Genomic DNA, 22,813 nt, shown 5'->3' with positions numbered 1-22,813 from the left:
GTTTGAAATTTGTCGAAATGCATGTTGTCATATTCTTACGTTTGCTTACAAAATACTGTACACAATCCCAATATACTTGATTTACTTCATATAATGTAATTAGGAATTAAAAACCTCAATTCGTATATGATAATTTCAGGTGACCATCTGTGGAACATTCCAAAAATGGGTTTTATAAAATGAATAGTTTTAATTAGGAACTATAGCTTAATAAGTTAGGACATACTCTCTCCCACACACATACTGAGCCCTCACTCTGGTATCAGAAGTCATTATCTAGATTCTATATGATCCCGTGCGCTGTGGTTTGGGTAAATGATAGATGTACATTAATGTTTATCTTAGCAAGATGGCAGTGGCAGGAGTTACATCCACTTTTTTGGTTTAAAAGTATGAATGGCGTAGGCGAGCCGTTCGGCCGAATTCACGTTCTCGCCATTTCTTTTCTTTCTCTTTCTTTTAGTCTTCTTTCGTCTGTCTATCCTTTTTAGATCTGAAGAGCATATATTTTGATGGAGAAATCCTATGGATTTTACTTTCGTTCAGTAATGTTCCATCTTTCTTGTCACATGAAACATGATACAATGTCACGCGTTTTCAGCTGCAGTATTCCATTCCACCAATCAGTCTTTTTTTCTTTCAATTTATCTTAGACACAAGGAATAATATATAAACATTAACAATATACCCCGGTAAGGAAAATTTTTTTCATAGGTAACAAACCAGTGAGACTGCATAGGTAACAATCACCAGTTAGTTCACTCTGTACTGTCTTGTATCATTAAAGAAATGTACAGGTGACACACAAGATACCACTCAATAAGTCATACAGTAACTAGATCACATCTACGTTTTTCTACTAGCGAGAGTTAAGTGCCTGACTCAAAGACTTCTGGGAGCTGTCATAGCACTGGGGAATGATGATACTCTGAATAAGTAACAGGAAGATGGAAATATAATTGCAAAAGGTTAATAAATTTGTTCGAGTTAAAGACGAAAATTGCTAATATAGAAGACAGCAGTGATGACGGCTTCACAGGACGAGCTAGACAACCACTGATAGACGAAGTTGGGCTCACATTCATCTAATGGCTGCCAACAGTCAACACTGAATATAATACAAATAATCGTCAATATATTTTGGACTTTCCGAAATTAGAGCCTCAGTTAGCTCGTGCAAGGGGAGCCTACATAATGCTCATAGCCCCTACTACACTCAAGATACAGCTGTCATGAGACTTTACACCAGTGTCAGTTTTCAGTTCCTCGCTGTCGATGCTGCAGTACTGGCTTAGGCCAGTCTGGTGTTTTCTAACCAATCGGAATCTTTGTGAATTCTGAATTCAACGTAACTTTAAAAAAAAAAAAAATTAACTTTCAGCCAAATATTAGTTTCGGGTAAGCCCGCATCGTAAGATGTATCGAACATTTCACAGAATATATCAACGAGTCGAATGTTTAACAATTATGTCAAAGTCTAAAAGGATGTCTTGGTTCATTCCTTACTTAGCTTTCTATCTTTAATACTCTGACAGAGAAATTAGACACTACGACTTTAACAACTTGATAAGATTAAGTTACGAAAAATATGCATTACATATCGAACGGGCTACGTCTCACCAAGATTTGAATGCGTGGAAACCACCTGCAACTGATTACAGAAAACCCTCAAATGGTGTGGCTGGAAGAACCAGTGTTAAGTTACCATCCTTCCTCAACAAAGAATAAGAATTTCATAATGCTTCGAGCCTGGATTACGTCTCTTTATTTCTCTGGTCAATACAAACAACGATATCAGCAGCCTGCAGATTTAAGCAAGATGATGTAAGACGATAAAGAATACTTATGGAGACGAAGAGATCGGGCGTCCTGACGAGCGTGGTACGAGGTGTTGAGATTGAGCTCATGTTGGAGAAGACATGAGTGGTGACTCACTTGTGTGAAGGTCGAGCTGCATGTAACCCCCTCTCCCTCACACATGACTCCCCTCCTGCACGACGGAAGGCTTCCTCTGACATAACTTATTCTCAGACATTCCCGCCTCTCAGTCCCCCCTTATCATCTACTTAGGGCTCTTCCAAAATCTACCATAACGCTGCACGTTTCGATGACTTCATTGTTTAGAATGTCAACATATGCCTCGTTACCACAGTACGTTAGCCCTCTGATTACCTACATCGTCCTGGGAAACCTCACTAGGGCTTTGCGCAGCTTTGTGGATTACAGCGACATCTTTCTAAGGCCACGCGACCGCCCCACCACTAGCTCGGGCTCCTCCTGGGCCTATGTCCATTTACCTCACCTAACACTGCCTGGCTTACCGATCGACCTTGTTCGGCTGGGGAGAGACGTTGTGTCTTCATATAAGCGACGCAGATGTGGCAGAATCACGACGCTAATTCTTATTCCAGACTGCTGAATTACCTTATCTAAGTGAGCTACACTGAAGCAAGGAGCCAGTGAGGACCGGTGAAGCAAAGGATGAGTTGCCCGTTCTCAGGGTCGCGACACGTTCCTCGCTCAGTTCCGCAACCATAGGCGTCACAGCACCGTGACTCCTGCCCCTCACAGCCTGCACGGCATCATGGAAGGCAGACTAGTCGACAAAAGCCGTGCACGCTTTTATTCATGTACATGTTATATATGTACACATTCAAACGCATGCAGGACTCTGTGGTTAGTTATTAATCATGGGTAAGGGCCGCATGGACTTGAACCCTGGGTGCGGGAGTTGGACCTCACCCAAACAGTAGAGCTCAACTGGGGAAGAAGCTTGAACTATAAAAGGACAAAATATTGCTACACTGCTTCCTTGTTCCTTCTTTAGGAAAAATAGTACGAGAATTTCTAGTCCCGTTTGCAATTTCCTCCTAAGATTCCACTTGTAACTGGTTACATCAATAGTAAGCAGTCGCCTTTGCTATGCGTATCATCTTCAGTGGGCGGGAAAAAGTACAGTTCTCCCTCCACTGGAATACAGCATTTCCCTGCTAGTGTGGCTGCCTCAAAGTAGCAGAAACACCCTTGAAACAAGTCATTTGCCGTTGCGATCAATCATCCCATGACATTCATTCATCTGACTTTGAATTTGTCTGAATTATCTTATCGTAACGTAGGAAAGTACTTATGATAGAAATCCACAAACATGTGAACACATCTAAAACACATAATAATAGTTAATGTTGCAAGTACTGCGCTGTCATCTTTTGTGCCTCACGTTTACATCCGTTCTACTGTCTGTGCTACAAGGGCAATACGTAGCCAGACCGTTTATGATCATACAATGAAAAGTCATATTGGAAATCTAAGGAAGAATCAAAGATTGCTCGACAGATGATCATAACAGTCTAGCAGTTGATATGTCTAAAGGCCAATCAATTACCAACCCGCAACTGTAACCTTCGGGCAGTGACGTCATCAGGGTTTCCCCATAAAGATCCCGCCACACTAGGAGACATTTAGTGTTGTGTTTTTATCTGTCATGATCTTTTGTTTGCGGTGAATCAAGGTGACCTCTTTGGTTTCCCTTGGTAACAATGAAGTATTATAACCACGCTTGCCAACACTACAGCTACGGTTGATTACAACCACGCTTGCCAACATTACACCCAAAGTTGAGTACGACCATGCTTTTCAACAAAATAAGCACAGATGATTACGACCATGCTTGCTTTCATAAACAGCTTTAGCATGGTAGCGTCAAGAACTTTTAATTCTAGCAACCTAAACTCTTCCCTAACCTCTATCGGTCGCTTTTTACAATTGGCAGAAACGTCGAGGGCTGTCTTCTTTCTCCCTATCCTTAAGGATATCACACACACACACACACACACACACACATATATATATATATATATATATATATATATATATATATATATATATATATATATATATATATACGCGCGCAAAATAACAAGAAAACTGAAAATAAGGAGTGTCAAGCGCTTTCGTGTAATTACATCTTCAGGACTGAATACTGAGTCATAATAAAGCCAGCCGCCAAGGATTCTATCTGTGCTCCGTCCTCACGATGTAATTATACGAAATCGTTGTCTTTTCGTATTTTCTGTTTCCTGTTAGTTTTATCTTCATCTTTCGTAAACTCGTTACTTGTGTACTTGATACCTGTGACTGAGCTTGGTAGTGTGTGAAAGATGAAAGCTGAGTAAATGCGAATGAAAGCAAGATTATTAAGTACAGTAGGGTTGAGGGACAAGTCAACTGGGAGGTAAGTTTGATTGGCGAAAAACTGGAGGAAGTGAAGTGTTTTAGATATCTGGGAGTGGATTTAACAGCGGATGGAACCATGGAAGCGGAAGTGAGTCACAGGGTGGGGATGGGGGTGAAGGGTCTGGGAGCATTGAAGAATGTGTGGAAGGCGAGAACGTTATCTAGGAGCAAAAATGGGTATATTTAAAGGAATAGTGGTTCCAACAATGTTATATGGTTGTGAGGCATGGGCTGTACATAGGGTTGTGCGGAGGAGTGGATGTGTTGGAAATGAGACGTTTGAGGACAATATGTGGTGTGAGGTGGTTTAATCGAGTAAGTAATGAAAGGGTAAGAGAGATGTGTGGTGATAAAAAAGAGTGTGGTTGAGAGAGCAGAAGAGGGTGTACTGAAATGGTTTGGTCACATGGAGAGAATGAGTGAGGAAAGATTGACAAAGAGGATATATGTGTCACAGGTGGAGGGAACGAGAAGTGGGAGACCGACCAAATTGTAGGTGGAGGGATGGAGTGAAAAAGATTTTGAGCGATCAGGGCCTCAACATACAGGATGATGAAAGGCGTGAAAGGAACAGAATGAATTGGGACGATGTGGTATACCGCGGTTGACGTGCTGTCAATGGATTGAACCACGGGCATGTGAAGCGTCTGGGGTAAACCATGGAAAGTTTTGAGGAGCCTGGATGTGGAAAGGGAGCTGTGGTTTCGGTGCATTACACATGACAGATGGAGACCGAGTGTGAACGAATTGTTGTGTTTTCCTGGCGCTACCTAGCGCGTGCGCGGGAAGAGGGGGATGCCATTTAATGTGCGGGGTGGTGTCAGAATGGATGAAGGCAGCAAGTATGATACGTACATGTGTATATATGTAAATTTTTGAGTATGTATAAGTATATAGACGTTGAAATGTATAGGTATGTGCATGTGTGGGAGTTTATGTATATACATGTGTATATGGGTGGGTTGGGCTATTCTTTCGTCTGTTTCCTTGCGCAACCTAGCTAACTTGGAGACAGCGACAAAGTATAAAAAGATATATATATATATATATATATATATATATATATATATATATATATATATATATATATATATATATATATAACGCTCAAATCAATGGCAGTAATACTAAGACGAGTATTTCAGTTACACGAAGACGTCAATTTTTAATCATATTAGATATTTGCTCAAGGTACTACATCTGACTTCCATTTAATAGTAATGTCCAACATCAGCAAACCTAACCAAGAACACACTGATAGCTTCCCAAGGACAGCATTTATCAGTTAACATCACATTCTGGGAAGACTTTTGGCTGTGGCGTTGACTCATTCGGCTTTTCAACGAATAAGGAAATTTAAGAAAAGTCTTGCCTTTTTCATTATGAGCAAAAGTAGTGTCCAACAACCTCCTTTATAATCCATAGAATCAATTATATAAAAAATAAGTTATAATCTATGAAGTTTTGTTACCATCATAGATTTGATACAAATGAAGTCTAGGCATGTAGCAGGACGAGGATGCAAGTCACACCATAAGTTAGGGGAAAAACACAAAAGGCGGTGACGTAACGAAGTTGCTGGAGCGAGTGTTGTCAGCGCCACACGATAAGGACTGTCATCCAGATGTAATGTTGATTGGTAATACACAACTAAAGGTATATCATAATTTGATTCTTGATCTTTAAGTGTAACGAGTTCGGCGAGAAAAAAGTCCTTAATAGCAAAAGAAAAAATGTGGTGGTGGTCACCATTCTACATTCAGAAAAAAAAAAAAATGTTGAACGGTTCCACTTTGTCGCTTGTGTCCCCATCCTCCTCCAGGACAGAGGAGGTGAGCTGAGAACGACTATTCTTGTCTCAAGATGACCAAAGCCACAAGGTTATATACAACCTGGCGGACTTAAAATCTTCTAAACTAATCAAAAAGTTCTTTTCATTATGATGTTCTACTGCACTTACCATCAAACTTAAGTTCCTGAAACTAAAGCCTCTACAAACTTAACAAAACATGAACATACCGACTTAACATACCCAACTGGCATCTGCATAATATGATATCCTCTGATACTTTCTACGAGATCAAATTTCCCCAGTCTACATGAATAAAACTGTTCTACTTGACTTTCTATACAATAAGTCGGATTAAAATGTGCAATGACAAGGCAGCCAATATAGTCATAATCAAAACAAACTATATCTAACTAAAGCCATTGTCAATCGAACCAATCAAATAGTTTTTTCACTGGTTAAATCAGAACGAAGCCCTGTTTTAATTTACAAAAATTAGGTTGAATTCAAAAATACGGTTTCGTAAAGTCAGACAACTGCAACTTTTGTTATATGGAACTAAAGTCAAAATTGCGCTCAAAAAGGTATCTTATGTAGCTTAAGGTGCCAAGCGAACCACATAAAGTTAGTAAGGGTAGGATCTATTTCTTTCCATACTTATCAAAACAAAGCCTACTTGTTGTCTGATATAGTGTGGGCAGCAAAGAAGAGGATAGTGTGGCGGGTGACAACACTAGCTGGGTTCACTTGCAGTGTCGAGTACCACAGCCCGGGAACAGGTGTTGATGGTAGTTGTTGGCCGAGCTTAGGCTGAGGCAAAAACCACATCGTGTTGTCTCAACTTCTGACTGGATGAGTGATGTACATGTTGCTGGCTCAATACATGCTGATGTTGCTACAACTTCCTCTTGTCTGAGCCTGTCAGGGTAAGTGATGGACAATGATGCTGTTTCAGTACATGCAAAGCTTAGAACCCCTATCCATCCCTCATCTCAGCCTCTGTTAGGGTGTGACTGAAGTGTCATGCTGCTGGCATATTTGAAACTGATACAAGAATAACCTCCTCCTCAGCACTTTTGCTTAAGTGATATTTTGGAGACAGGCTTGGTATCCATCCTAATACCATTCTCGTGTAATATGTTCCCTTCGAGATCAAAGTTTTAACCTATTTCATTTCAGTCTTGAATTTCATGTACCAAAAATATTGACTGTAGATTAGTTGGCAAGCTCTTTTGTACTTTGTCACCATACTGAATACTCATTTCTCCAATAAGATTTGCCCTAACATGTACAGGTGTGGTTGGAGTCCTACTAAATCACTTAAACGTACCAGGAATAGCAGTGGTCCCAAGACTAAGCCCTGAGAGAACCCACTTATTGCTTTAAATGACTGAAAAGTCTCTCTGTTTTTTCTCTCTTTCACCTATGCGCTTTTCAATACATCCATGAAGAACACATCTAACTCTTGCAGGAAATAACACTTTTAGCATCTCAATGTTAAGGGTAGAGGGACACTTTGTGAGCATTCCCATAAAAGCAGCTTTTTCTCCAAACCACAGTTTAGTATTTGATATCATATGGACTTGATTATGATTCAGCAGAATTTCAGTTCATAAATATCCATATATATTTTTTGCAATTCAATAAGGGAAACTGACCTCTGTATAAAGTTCACCCACTTCATCTGAAAAACGTGTTACTGAATTCTAAATGTACCATACTGTTCCATATACTGTACCTTATAACGGTTGAAGTCGAAATAATCTGAAGCCAACAGTACTAAGGATTTTCTTTTTATATTCTATAATACACTTCTTTGAAGGAAATCTATTAGGCAATGAGATGCAGTTTCACAGCAACAGTACAACATGGACAAAAGAGCAACTGACATAATGGTCAGGTAACTAAAAATAAACGAGCAAGTGAATGCAGTCATAATTAAAGTAAATAAAATGTCGCCATACCTTAGTGGGAGTATGGCACAATCTCTCAGTTTTATAAGGTTGTCTGATGGGATAATACATGAATATGACTGATATAAGCAGGAGAAACATACACACTGTGAATGTGAGACTAGTTTCAAAAGAAACAATGACCCAATGGTCTCACTAAACCAATTCTGTAAGCAAATGAAAAAGTAAAAAGCATAGACATGAGTGGAAGTTTATATTTCACTTCACATACCAAATTGAGAATGTGAAACAGTAGTTTGTGAAGCTGATATAACCGATCCAAGCCTTGTAACTGGCATTTGAGTTTATGCAGATTCATGGAGAAGGGATCTGAATAGAAAGTATTTAATATTCACCTTAAAACACTTTACTGATAAATACATAACTGAAATACAGTGCAATAATAGGTATATTTCACTTTCAATATATTTTGTAAGTATATTCACTGTCTACTCTAAAAGACACATTTAACTGAAACTTTCATTATCAAATGCTAAACATAACAATACAAATCCTTTCCCAATTTCATAATCTGTGATCTTTCATATATTTCTTATAAACTCAAACTATATCACTGCAATAATTACATCAAATCATTATAAATCTGTTTCTCCTTATACTGTAGCCTACAGCCATATATCTCAGATATATCATGATTAAATACAAGGATTATTATAACATAAACTCAAAATTATGAAATATTCTACACTGCTAGAGTGTTATTTAAAGAGTTCAATGCGCCATAACGTGGTCACCATGATCCTATGATTACTTGTAACATTAATGCATAAATAAATCATCTTTTACTGAAAAAACAAACACATCAACTTCTATCATGAAGTGAAATTATGTATCCATCTATATATATTTCTGGAACGCCCTCAAGGGGGAGGCCAGGGAAATAGGGTCTCCATAACTGGTGAACTCCAGTGCTACTTCAAAGCCTTTAGTGCCTCATCCTTAACAGGCCACTAGCAAAGAGCAAGTCTTCCACAATGTTTCAAGAGTGAATTACAGAAAACTATATCGATTTATACAATTTCATACAAAGAAAAGAAAGAACTTTAGTTGATTTCTTAACCAAACTCTTTAATATGAACTTGTATAAATGATTCAAACAAAGTCTCCCTTCAGTAAATCATGACACTGTTAGCATGAAAACACAAGCAACAGAAAATATAACATTCACAGAAGGTTTTACCATCCACAGCATGGCCACTTCAGCAGATCCAGATGGTAAAACAATTTGTGGTAAGTATACAATGGATGAACCATTGGTGAACTAATCTAGCCACATCTACCTACACTCAAATATATCAGGACTTACGCAGAAAATAAAACTTATAACCACATTCAAACATCCTTAACGAACACAATCCAATATATCACTTGTTTAAGTGAAAATACCTTTTTGTGATATTACTGATGTTTCCCTATTTTTCCCTTAAGATATTTCTAGTAACACTATCATTTTAAAAGGAAAATATGCAGCATATGGATGCATTTTCATTTAACTTCCTATTCTATGATATAACACACACACATTAAATGTATGAATCTCACTTAAGCTAGGCTACTTGATTATTTGGTACAGAAGTACACTAAAAGTACTTTTTCCTTCTAAAAACACAGCAAAAAACATAATATTCCTCTCACTTGAACAAAGCACTCTTTTCCTTACAATGAATTACTTAATATATGTTCAGGACTTCTATAATCAGTTTTCGTTTTCAAATTTCCTCTACTCTTACACCATTAGATTAAAACAAAAGTTTCTCTCTATTAATATCATCAGAAACACTGAGATTCCATGATTCTAAACAGCAGTTAGCACCCTCTATTCTATCAAATGATAATCAGCAGTAAGCACCCTCTATTCTATCCAACAATCCACTGAGCATCTGGCCTTAAGTTTTCTGACAACTACAATGACCCTTGTCTTCAGTGATGTGTAGCTAATGAAAAGAGCGCTTTACAATCATACATATCATGACAAGACTGATTTATATGAAGGTTGATTTATCAGGTGAACATCTATCCCTTGTCTTCAGTCATGTGTAGCTAATGTAAATGGTGCTTTACAGTCATATACATCATGACAAGATTGGTGTAAAGCTGAACTATATCAAGGTTTATCATGCAAACATCAATAGGAGATTCTTGGGAAAAATAAAGCTTGAATCAAAGAAGCTTTAGTGATAAAAATGTTTTCTAAAATCATAGTTTCTCATTAATCAACCCACGAACAAAAAAATCTGTCCCCTCAAAATTAAAACATGAACAACCACCCAATATTTTCCTCATCCCAGTCATTAAAAATATAGTCATAATGCAAAAGATAAAAGGGGTTGCCACTATGAGGCAATTCCTCCCTATACACCCAAATATTTTTCATCTATTTACTGACAGGCTGAAGTAGGTCAAGTACCTGGTTGATATCTCCGTGCTTGATTTCCAGAAGGTTGGTGAGCCAACCACCTTCATTACTATAACCCATTGCATACATGTGCTCAAGCGCTCGCTGAATGTTGGGATCTGAGGAAAAGAATAAGAATAGAATTACTAATGATGCTACATTATCATTTTCAAAATCTAGACTCTTCAAAACTTAAAAATCATTATTTCTGTAATCTGTTTACTTGTAAAACCAAGACCCTTATAATGGGGATCTGGCAGCTTCAAAGCTTCACTTCATGCAGAGGCAGGGAAATAATAAGAGTCCTTTGGAGTGATAAGGTCATCCATGAGACTAATAATGCACTCCCTTCCATCTAGTGACACATTCAACCTCACAAAAGGTGAAAATTCACTCATGGTGCAACCACTTGCAAGCAGGATCCAGTAATACCCTGTCATCTGTTGTTGGTGAAGAAACATGAAGCATGGTGATTCATGGAAAGTGAATCTAACATGCTCATTCTAAAGATGCTGCCCTGCACTTTGCCAGCTTGTAAAATTGGGGCTTTGGACCCTAAATTCTGTTGAAGTAATTCTCACAAAAGGTGCATTTCTATACTCAATTGATCCGCTCGATATAGATACATAGAGGTGAAGCTAATACTTAGATTTAAAGACTTAACTTGATGCCCACAGAAACTCTGGGGATTTAAAGAACTCTAGTAATATACACAACAAGTTTGCATTTAACCTATGCTGATTTTGCCTTACTTTAACTCAGCTGCCAAGACCACACTTAGGTGTGAGTAATCAGCTGCAATTCATCTGAATGGGATACTTGTTTCAATCAAATGTTTGAATATGAAATTCAATTTTTAAAGGTATAGGTAAGTAAAAATATAAGATAGAAAACTTATGCAGTATATTCAAAATAAAATTTAAGTGAAAACATAAAGAAAAGAACATTTAGAGAAAGATGCATGGAAAATAGCTTTTAATATGGTATAACCATTAAAGACGTCTGAACAACAAAAAGAGTTGTGCAACAGTAACATGGTTACATAGACAATGATACAAGAGCGAGACTGCTAAATAGATGAAAAGATGCAAAATGTATTTCAGAGGATACTAAAATAATTTCTAATACTGAGAAATAGGGATGTTTTGTGTATGAGGCTGGACAAATGAAATATGAAAAACAACAAAGATCACATTTAGCATGGAAGTCCATGTTCACTCTAACACAATGGATACAACATGAGGATGAGTGTCAATGAATTGCAAGCCTGTAAAACAAGCATCTGATCCATCACTCATAAAAATGAAACTACATACAATCAATAAGTAGATAAAAGCACATAATCCATTTTCAGGAAAATTAACATTGCACTCTAAAGCTTGGTCTATCAATGGGCTCTACTCAAAAAAGAAATCATAAGGGGAAGTTATAAAACTTGAAAAAAAAATCCTGCAATCCCTTTATATTTCTTTGGCTTTAAAATAGTCTGTCGGCCTGGTTGTGAGTCTATTTCTACCATATAACTGTCATCGTGTGGCCCAAATAAAACTTCATCTGCATCACTACGTCCCTGTATATCATCAATTTTCACCAAACATGCATCATATTTCTTCCCATGTGGCTCTTCACTTATAACTGCGGCTGTTAAACAAATAGATACCACTATTGTGGTTGCTAGATGTGCACTCTGATGACAGTCATTGTGCCATAGTTTTTCTAAGGGAACTGACAGCTGTGAAACTTCTCATAGTTTTTCTAAGGGAACTGACAGCTGTGAAACTTCTCAGGGAGAATCATTCCTGTTGGTGACATATGGTATACTTCTATGGTTTAAGACTACTCTAGGATGTTTGAAACAGCAGAAAACATCAGTAACAATCTCATACATGTGTAGGGCTCTGGTCCCATGTGTTAGAGGTATATGCACAAAAATGAAGAGGTTAGTTATCTCCATAAAATATGAGTCATTGTGTGTGCAGCACAAAAGATGGGATGCAACTGACATCTTAAAGGAAAGAATTATGAAACAATACATACTGGGAGGCAACAGTTCACATGAAAAAAGTTTCATTTTTTAACAACAGTTATATGCTACTTACTTGGATGAATTTGGAGCTCATCTAGACTTGGATATTCAGCTCTACTCTGAGATGGGGATGTCTTTGGCTTGGCATTAGCCTGTCCCTCTGAACTTGCATCTTGACTGACCAATGTCCAATCATCTGTGTCTGAGGATATTTGCTCCGCCTCCATATGTTCTCCAGAAGTCTGCCTAGTTTCAGGAGGGCTGCATACTTCCATCACCTCTGCAGTAGTATCACTACTTCCTGTTTCAGGCTTTTGAGGAGCCTCTGTCTGTGCTTCCATATTTGCACTTGTTCCTAACTTTTCAGGGGATTCTGATTCTTTAGGAGGTGTTGGAGTGCATGGAACTGTTGGACTTTGTCGAGCCTGGACATCATCTTCACTAAGACTACAACGCTGTCGGATACCATTGTGCTCCACAGACACTTCAACATCAATGCCTGAAACAAAATTTTGCAGTCAAAGAAATAAATATTTTACTTTTCACAGGAAAACTGCTTTTTGGTATTACTCTACAGAAAGTCTATACATTAACAAGATTATAACTAAGAGCTGCTATTATGATTTTTTATCAATTTACTAAAAAGTAAAACATATCAGTATATGATTAACAAAATAACATGCATTACACATATTCATGAAAATCATTACACTTACCAAGAGGATCCAAAATATTTGCCACATTTTCACCAACAATTCGCAAGTATTCCTCTCCAGCACTCTCACTAGCTTCTTTTCTTGAGCTTTGCTGCTCAGTATCTTTTCTGTCAGCCTTGGGCTCCCTAGATTTTTGCTGCTGGCTATCTTGGCTAGCACCTGAAGATGATGAGGAAGATGATGAGGAAGATGATGAAGATGAGGAGGAGGAAGAAGCTGTAGCAGTTGGTCCTGTTCCAATGCCTGCCCCCTGCTGGCCAGTCCAAGCAGCCCATATACCACGCATCACATTAGCAACCTGCTCTGATGCCATCTGTGAGGCAAAATGGTGAGCATGATGTGCAACTTCTTCTGCCATTTGCTGAGCTTCTTCAGCCACCTGCTGAGGATTGGGCATTTCATGTTCCTCACCCACAAAAGGACAATGGGTCCTGCTAGGAGATGTCCATGGACATTTATCTTCTGTGCTACTGTTTCCACTTCCCTGTTGTTGGTATTGTTGTTGATGTTGTTGTTGTTGTTGTTGTTGTTGTTGTTGTTGATGCTGTTGATGTTGTTGCTGTTGTCCAAAGCCAAAGTTCATGGACTGGCCTTGTGCACATCCACCCCAGTTTTTCCCTCCCCAGTTCTTAGCCCACCATCCTCCACGTCCCCTGCCACCAAATCCTCTCCTGTGAAAATGGCGAGTTCCAGGGCCACCCCAACTGGTCCAAGTTCCAGCACCTCCACCTCCACCTCCACCTCCTCCACCTGAAGTACATGTACTGGAAAAGGTTGAGCCGCTGCTGCCATCACCACCATGCATGCCAAACTGCGATGTGTACTGGCCAGAGGGACCTTCATGCTCCCTCCAGAAGAACCAAGGAGCCCCCTAAAACAATGAAATATAACAAAATGTTAGAAAAAAATTCGTGCAATGCTCAAAAAATATCTTAAAAAAAGAAAAGAAAAAAAAACTTACCCTTGGATGTGGTTTAGGTAAACGCAACATTTTGTGCGCTACATGTAAACCCTTTACTTCACAGGCACCACACAAGTCAAAATCTTGGCAACTAACACAACGATAGCGGAATCCTCGGACAGGGCCCTCACAACCATCACATGTAACACCTTCATGAACAACTCCTTGCTGATTACCTGTTAATAAATAAAATACAAGACCATGAATTTTGCTTTAAATGTACCTCTAACAACTATGAAGTAAAACGTGTTCTAACTAAAATGATGCAACTCTTTCCTCAGTATTGATTGCTTCCTTACATTAAGGCAAGATTGTACAAAAAATGTGTTCTGTAGCCACCCCATATCACCCATGTAAAAAACTATTTCAAATGAAAGTCACTGGTCTCCTCTAAATCTATATATTCACTAAGAACACTTTGTGTCCGCAATACCTTTATTCAGAAAAAAGTTATAAAAAAAAAACTACACTATGTCCAGATTCCACAAAATTTAACTGCCTCAATCATCATATTTCCCTCCTCTACAAGGAAGGAACACTGGTAAGTCATGAACCAATTAAAGAATACATTACAATTAACACACAAATGCACCTTCCTAACATTAACCAGTTCTAGATAAAAATGTAAATGAAGACTTCCGTCTTATATGACGTCAATCTAAAAAGAATAATTTACAAGTCCTAAAAGTGACAGGATACCATTAACCACTATAATAAATTGAAAGTGTGATGAAGCATGTGCATCTCCCACAGTAGGTTCACAATGAAATGATTTGGAATAACCTTGAAGTAGAGCTTATTGTATTTTGTGTGCTTATCATGATGCTTTTAACCTCTAATGCCAGACCTGAATGAAGACAAAGCCTACTACACTGAAAGGTTAAAACCATACTACTGGGATAGAAACATTATCTTTTCCATTCCCATCCATACACCTATCCTTTTCACCTTGTCTCATACATTTTCCCACCCTTTCTATTTCATTATAAAAATATCTTTCAAAATCTAATTTCATGCACATGTAAGTATACTTATGGCAATCAAATGAAAAATACAGAGATATTCATATAAGATACTTTACGTACCAGGGAGAGAGTTGTTGGGGCCAAGATCTGGCCTACCGCCGAGACCCACATTGACTCGCAGCAGCTGGAGATTCTGCCTGCTAAGGTTATCTGCAATTGCTTCCATAAGTTCATCATCCGATGAGATTACAATCGAGTCTCCCTCTGCATCTGTACAATGCATGTATTTCATCATGAAAAAATGAAAGTATCTATATAAGTGCTACTGTTCCTCATTCCAAAGTATCAAACTAATGCATATCAAAACACATTTGATAAAAATTAAATGTCATCATAAAAAATATGACAGAAAAAGACCCAAAAGCATATTCACAGTTGGGAATATAAACATTTTCTTTTACACCTTGCCCATTTCATTAGGCATCAAAGTAAAATCCTGAGAAAGAAAGAAGAAAGTTAAGAGTAAATGTGAATAAGAGCAAGGTTATTAGGTACAGTAGGGTTGAGGGTCAAGTCAATTGGGAGGTGAGTTTGAATGGAGAAAAACTGGAGGAAGTAAAGTGTTTTAGATATCTGGGAGTGGATCTGGCAGCGGATGGAACCATGGAAGCGGGAGTGGATCATAGGGTGGGGGAGGGGGCGAAAATTCTGGGAGCCTTGAAGAATGTGTGGAAGTCGAGAACATTATCTCGGAAAGCAAAAATGGGTATGTTTGAAGGAATAGTGGTTCCAACAATGTTGTATGGTTGCGAGGCGTGGGCTATGGATAGAGTGGTGCGCAGGAGGATGGATGTGCTGGAAATGAGATGTTTGAGGACAATGTGTGGTGTGAGGTGGTTTGATCGAGTAAGTAACGTAAGGGTAAGAGAGATGTGTGGAAATAAAAAGAGCGTGGTTGAGAGAGCAGAAGAGGGTGTTTTGAAATGGTTTGGGCACATGGAGAGAATGAGTGAGGAAAGGTTGACCAAGAGGATATATGTGTCGGAGGTGGAGGGAACGAGGAGAAGAGGGAGACCAAACTGGAGGTGGAAAGATGGAGTGAAAAAGATTTTGTGTGATCGGGGCCTGAACATGCAGGAGGGTGAAAGGAGGGCAAGGAATAGAGTGAATTGGAGCGATGTGGTATACCGGGGTTGACGTGCTGTCAGTGGATTGAATCAGGGCATGTGAAGCGTCTGGGGTAAACCATGGAAAGCTGTGTAGGTATGTATATTTGCGTGTGTGGACGTATGTATATACATGTGTATGGGGGTGGGTTGGGCCATTTCTTTCGTGTTTTTTTTTTTTTTTTCCAAAAGAAGGAACAGAGAAGAGGTCCAGGTGAGGATATTCCCTCAAAGGCCCAGTCCTCTGTTCTTAACGCTACCTCGCTATCACGGGAAATAGCGAATAGTATGAAAAAAAAAAAAAAAAAAAAAAAAAATATATATATATATATATATATATATATATATATATATATGCAAGAGTTTTGAAAAGAGGGGCAAGTATGAAGTCTGTTGGGGATGAGAGAGCTTGGGAAGTGAGTCAGTTGTTGTTCGCTGATGATACAGCGCTGGTGGCTGATTCATGTGAGAAACTGCAGAAGCTGGTGACTGAGTTTGGTAAAGCGTGTGAAAGAAGAAAGTTCAGAGTAAATGTGAATAAGAGCAAGGTAATTAGGTACAGTAGGGTTGAGGGTCAAGTCAATTGGGAGGTAAGTTTGAATGGAGAAAAACTGGAGGAAGTAAAGTGTTTTAGATATCTGGGAGTGGATCGGGCAGCGGATGGAACCATGGAAGCGGAAGTGGATCATAGGGTGGGGGAGGGGGCGAAAATCCTGGGAGCCTTGTAGAATGTGTGGAAGTCGAGAACATTATCTTGGAAAGCAAAAATGGGTATGTTTGAAGGAATAGTGGTTCCAACAATGTTGTATGGTTGTGAGGCGTGGGCTATGGATGTGCTGGAAATGAGATGTTTGAGGACAACGTGTGGTGTGAGGTGGTTTGATCGAGTAAGTAACGTATGGGTAAGAGAGATGTGTGGAAATAAAATGAGCGTGGTTGAGAGAGCAGAAGAGGGTGTTTTGAAATGGTTTGGGCACATGGAGAGAATGAGTGAGGAAAGATTGACCAAGAGGATATATGTGTCGGAGGTGGAGGGAACGAGGAGAAGTGGGAGACCAAATTGGAGGTGGAAAGATGGAGTGAAAAAGATTTTGTGTGATCGGGGCTGGAACATGCAGGAGGGTGAAAGGAGGGCAAGGAATAGAGTGAACTGAATCGATGTGGTATACCGGGGTTGACGTGCTGTCAGTGGATTGAATCAGGGCATGTGAAGTGTCTGGGGTAAACCATGGAAAGCTGTGTAGGTATGTATATTTGCGTGTGTGGATTTATGTATATACATGTGTATGGGGGTGGGTTGGGCCATTTCTTTCGTCTGTTTCCTTGCGCTACCTAGCAAATGCGGGAGACCGGAAAAAAAAAAAAATATATATATATGAAATGCTCTCTTTATCAGTAGCATGTTCCTCAGGGTTCTGACTCTGCTTCTCACTCTCTCCTTAATAAAAGACCTACTCTTATCTAAGGTTCACCCTTTTTCACTCTCGTGCAAATGATTCCACTTTACTCACTTCAACTCCTCCCTTTAATAATTTTGTGATATTCCAAAGGATGAAAATGATGGACGTAATACTAACCTGTCCATGAGAGGGTAATGTCCTTATTTCCCAAACCAAAAACAGCACAAACTTTGTCCTTCAAGCAAGTAAAGTTTGTGGCTAAGCTTTCTGGTATGCCAAACCTACGGACCTCTTGTCTCCCTCCACCTACATCAAGGTACGCCTTCACGCTTAAGCTTCTATCTTCTGACATGATGAATGATTCACCAACAATCTGAAATGAGAATTCTTGATCAAAATACATATTTCCATTAACATCATAAAATAGCATCTTTAAGCATTTCTTTCTTCAACAAATTGGGCAACATATTCTCTTGAAATTCAATATACAGTCACTTAATCTGTGTTGCAAGTTTGATATCTGATCCACTCTGGCTGCCACACTCAATAACTGGACAAGCTCAGAGATGCCTATCCTTAAAATAGCAAGTCTGGGGATTAATTCTTTTACCACTGATGTTTGTTACACATTTTTATAACAATGGCTTTCCAAAAGATATTACATTACAAATCAGTACCATCCCTAATCATACAATCCACTGGGATCTTCAGTTACATTTACTTTTTATATATTTCTGAAACAATCAGTTCTAGTCACAAAAGCACATGTATCGGTCAAACAAGCAAATCACTTGGATCCAAAGAGTGCATTTAGAAAGGCAGCCTTCATAATACAAGAAAACAAATATCTAATGAAGAATATTTCAAAGATGATAAGAGTCTACCAACAATAATGAAAATTTTCATACCATATGTACAGTGTAATGTTTGTGAAAATTTTCAACACTGGTATGTAATCAGACCTACAAAAAAGTAAGGAAAAAGATTACCCCATACCATATGTGCTTAAACTGTTAACTGAATTTGGTAAACATCCAGTCTGAGTATGTCAGAGAAATACCTGAACTTTTGGATTTAGTTGACTTTGTTTTGCAGTGGTAATGCAAAGTGATGATAACAGAACTAGACAGGCAAAGCATACTTGGTGCAGTGTTCCATCTATAACAATACATAAGCTTAGTGGGGAGGGTTATGAAAACAAACAAAAGAGTGGAGTTGATAAATGTGCAACTAAGTGAAACCCTTGTAAAAATCAACAGAATCTTTGTAAATCTCAAACTTCCTTCAGCACTCAAAACTTATCCGTTTTTCAATGTTAGTCACCTTTACCAATAGTATATCATCAATAAATGGAAAGATTTAGTTTTGTAAATGATATTCTTAATCCAAAGGAGATCGTTGCTTCCCTTCTCCAGCATGGAATGTGGCCTTAAACCTGAAAACCCCCCATTAAAAGTCACTGAGGTAGTATTCAAAATACAGGTAAAAGAAGTAAAAATAACAATAATGATGAGTCATAGTAAATAACACCAACAACAACAACAACAATAATAATAATAATAATAATAATAATAATAATAATAATAAATATCTCTGGAGATAGGGAAGAAAGAATACTGCCCACATATTTCCTGTATGTCATAGAAGGTAAATTAGGGGGGACGGATGTGGGTTGCTGGAAATCCTACCTTCCTGTATAATTTTCTAAAAGAAGGAACAGAACAAGGTGCAGTGAAGAATTTTCCCTTGAAGACTCTTTCATCTGTTCTTAATGCTACCTTGCTCACATGGGAAATGGTGAGCATGTATGAAAATGTAATAACTAATGGTGCAGCAGTTACCACTGCAGAGCATAACACATTCACAGGCACTGGCAATGTAACTCCCTGGCCGACGGCTGCCTACCAACTACTACCTAAGTACAAGTACAATCATACTAACACTAATTATAGTGAATATGTACAAACATATTTCAACAATTATTTCGGTTACTATACGAAATTTAGTGAGGGTTTTCGTAGGTACAATTATTCTTTTCTGCATGTGTATTACCAATTTCTACTTCAAACAACCTCATATTTTCTCTGATACACACAACCCTTATTACTTTAAATTTTTTTCAATGTCATTCAACATACTGCTGAAATTCATTCTCCACAACTGTTATTGTATTATCTTACTGTCTAAATGCTAAATAAGCATTTCAGGAAAAATTAACATTCAAAGTTAATAATAATGCCGAGCTCAACAAAACATTTACCAATCCTACTATTCCAAAGAATTCCGAAATTACAAAGTTTATATGGTGTACTTAACTGAAAAATGATTAAAGGGGTTTTGAACAGGGTGGCCCCTACTGAAAATTAATCTATTGACAATTCGTCACCTACATCAACTTAATTGTACCTTAGTGTCGGTAACACACAAGCAGTCGGTAGATGACGTGTCTGACATCCTTAATAAGATCTACCTCGCACTAGTTAACAGACACAAGAGTCTAATTCTCATCCCATAAATTATGGATTCATTACTCTTGAGTGAATGCCTCACTCTCACCCTGCCATACCATGACGATTACAAACAGATCCCTCAAGAATCAAAAATAAACATCACATAAAAAACACGGTCAAGAAGAATTAATCCACAAACAATAACAACCCTACAAGCACTTCTAAAGCTGTGAATAAATAAATAAATAAACAACGGTCCTGTTTTTTGATAACTTGGCAGTGGGAGTTATGAGAATTACGATCATAACAATCAAGACATCTCAATTTAGTCTCGGATCCTGACGTAAAACAGTAATAACTATCGTTAAGAGGCATGTGACGACAAAACCTTATGAGACAACTTACCAGGGGGCTTTCCAGTGGATGTTATGTTCTTTGTCAACAGATATCAGCTGGAGCTGCTGGCTGGCCTACCTCCCAAACAAACGCGCTACAAGCCTACAACTGGAGTAACCGTTCCACAGCCACTCTCCTTATATCTCCAGCAATGATGGGCTGAAATTGAAGGTTTCTAATAACCTGCGAACGTTCGAGATGGTTCTGGAACAGGGAAAGATGATGACACGTATGCTGGAGCTGTTGACCCTCTGGCCACCGCAGCTGCGTCATTCCGTCATGTGTTCACCTGTTGCCAGATATCGTTAGTTGTAAAATCTTGTGTCATGAAATATTCAAGCATTTACCAATCAAAAATACACTAACTTTTCAAATATGCTAATTCTGACCATATTGTGTTCTTGGTAATACCTGAATATAAATAATACACTATATAATGAACAAGTAAGGGCGCGACGCCATAAGCTGACCAAGACTTGTTTACAAACATACGCAACATGTCAAAACAATCAATAGTTAAATTTATTAATAAGCAGTCCTATTAACCTATGCAACACATTTCAAATACACTGGGTATTAGTGCTAAGAAAATTTCATACTTGGACAATGCTTTAAAAGATTCTGCAGTAGGCAAAGACGAGTAGGAACACAACTCGTCAGCATCATGTTTCGGGTTCCAATATATCGACAGCTATTTTTAAGTACATGATGCGTCACTTAATTCTGTATCCCCAGGTCTGCATTTTATCTTTTGACGTGTAGGTTGAGTAAATTGATAAAAGTACGTCAACGGTAACTTCTGTCTGAAATACCACATGTGTTTGTATGTAATCACACTAGCCAACGTGACAACAAGGATTCATGGCAGCGCCTGGTGTTAACACTCACGTACAATACTTGGGAAATCTGAGAATTGCTTTCAAAAACATTTAACAAATTCCTCAGAAACAATACATTTTCTTTTCACGTAGTTTTGCAAATATTACCCTAATCATTAATGAACTTGAAAGCTGACACTCTTTGGATTGGAATAATTGTCTGACACACTGCTATAAATAATACTTGTCTGTAATGGCAAGATTGTCAACCCGACATTGCCTCGGCCTTCAGTATTTCCTGGTCATATTGCTGTTGTTGCTAATATTTTGCAAATGGCAGTGCTTTATGATAGGTAACGAAAATCGGTGACGTCTGATCCGGCAGACCACGTTCATTATAGGTATGAATTGAATGCAAAAGTCAAATTAGATAATGATAAACCTCGGAAGCTGGGTTCACTGAATAATCTGCGTACTTTAAAATTTCTGTGCTTTTTCTATCATGCACTAAGAAATGACATTTCCATTAATCTATTATCCTGCTTACAAATATGAGGGACGATGGTAAGAGCAAACATGAATACAACAAAAAACAAAAAACTCAATGTGAACGTATATCATTGATGGAAGACATGTGAACACTTAGCGTGGCAAGAGAACACATACAGATCATTAGAACACATGGTTTGACATGAGAATACATGGTGCTATAAAAGAACACATTGCAATCATGTGAACGCATGGCGAGGCATGAGAATACATGGCAAGTGAAGCATGAGAGCACATGACCTTAGTGTGAGCAAGGAAAAGTGTGGCAAACTCAGGGGTGATAAATGAGTAGCTTGCGAGTACGCGTCAACGGTACAGTGATGTTAAGTGTAAGGTACAGCCGGTGAGGCAAAGATAGCGGTTCTGGCTAGTTAAGGGTACAGCTGGTGGGCCAATGTAAAGTGATGACAATAAGAGTATGGATTTGGATTTACTTTTTCATATAGTGAACGACATGGCACGGGCAATACATAAGAGGCCATATCGAGAGATAAATAATGAGAGGAAAAGAAAGTAGAAATTAATTTGAGTTCCGCAGGTGTTCATAATCCTAACTTTTCAAGATGGGAAGGGTATACAAAGGAAGAAAAGTGAAACAATTCCAAAGCTTAGCTATTGTGGTGCTCACGTAGGAAAATTTAGTTACGTTGAACGAATCACGTGTTGCCAAGTGTTACGTCTAAGTTTGAGAGATTATGTTTGTGAACTGAATGCCAGAACTCGCATGTGGGATAGGCAGACAAAATAGACAGCTAACTGGGGCAAAAGGGTGAAACTTGACAGCCACTAAAATACTGGCTCACTGCACAGCCGTCTCCATTTCTCCTCAAACCCAGTCACGTTAGCAACGGAAATATACCTTTCTGGTAGACGACCGCCAACCAGAGGGGAAGAAATTTCTTTGTTTGACAGGTGATGAGTGAAATAGCGACACCCGGCAACTCATCTCACGTGAGCACCGGTCATCCTCCTAAGT

At 38.6% G+C, this 22,813-nt stretch overlaps 1 protein-coding gene across 2 annotated transcripts; it reads right to left on the bottom strand.

Annotated features, from left to right (window-relative positions):
- Positions 1-8,325: 8,325 nt before the first annotated feature.
- On the bottom strand, positions 8,326-22,720 carry LOC139767142 (uncharacterized). Of its 2 annotated transcripts, none has more exons than XM_071696164.1 (8): positions 22,697-22,720; positions 20,480-20,759; positions 17,802-17,997; positions 15,179-15,328; positions 14,094-14,269; positions 13,133-14,003; positions 12,490-12,915; positions 8,326-10,509 (listed from the first exon to the last, which is right to left on the bottom strand). In XM_071696164.1, exons 3-8 carry the CDS (start codon positions 17,974-17,976, stop codon positions 10,370-10,372), a joined length of 1,938 nt encoding a protein of 645 aa, XP_071552265.1. In that variant the 5' UTR covers positions 17,977-17,997; positions 20,480-20,759; positions 22,697-22,720; the 3' UTR covers positions 8,326-10,369. The 2 variants fall into 2 exon arrangements, with proteins under 2 accessions (XP_071552265.1, XP_071552264.1); XM_071696163.1 differs by lacking the exon at positions 22,697-22,720 and adding an exon at positions 21,070-21,086.
- Positions 22,721-22,813: the final 93 nt, after the last annotated feature.

This window comes from Panulirus ornatus, chromosome 59 (genome assembly GCF_036320965.1).
Source record: "Panulirus ornatus isolate Po-2019 chromosome 59, ASM3632096v1, whole genome shotgun sequence".
Lineage (NCBI taxonomy): Eukaryota > Metazoa > Arthropoda > Malacostraca > Decapoda > Palinuridae > Panulirus > Panulirus ornatus.
The sequence above is the reverse complement of the archived record's forward strand: the minus strand, read 5'-3'. Positions and strand labels throughout refer to the sequence as shown.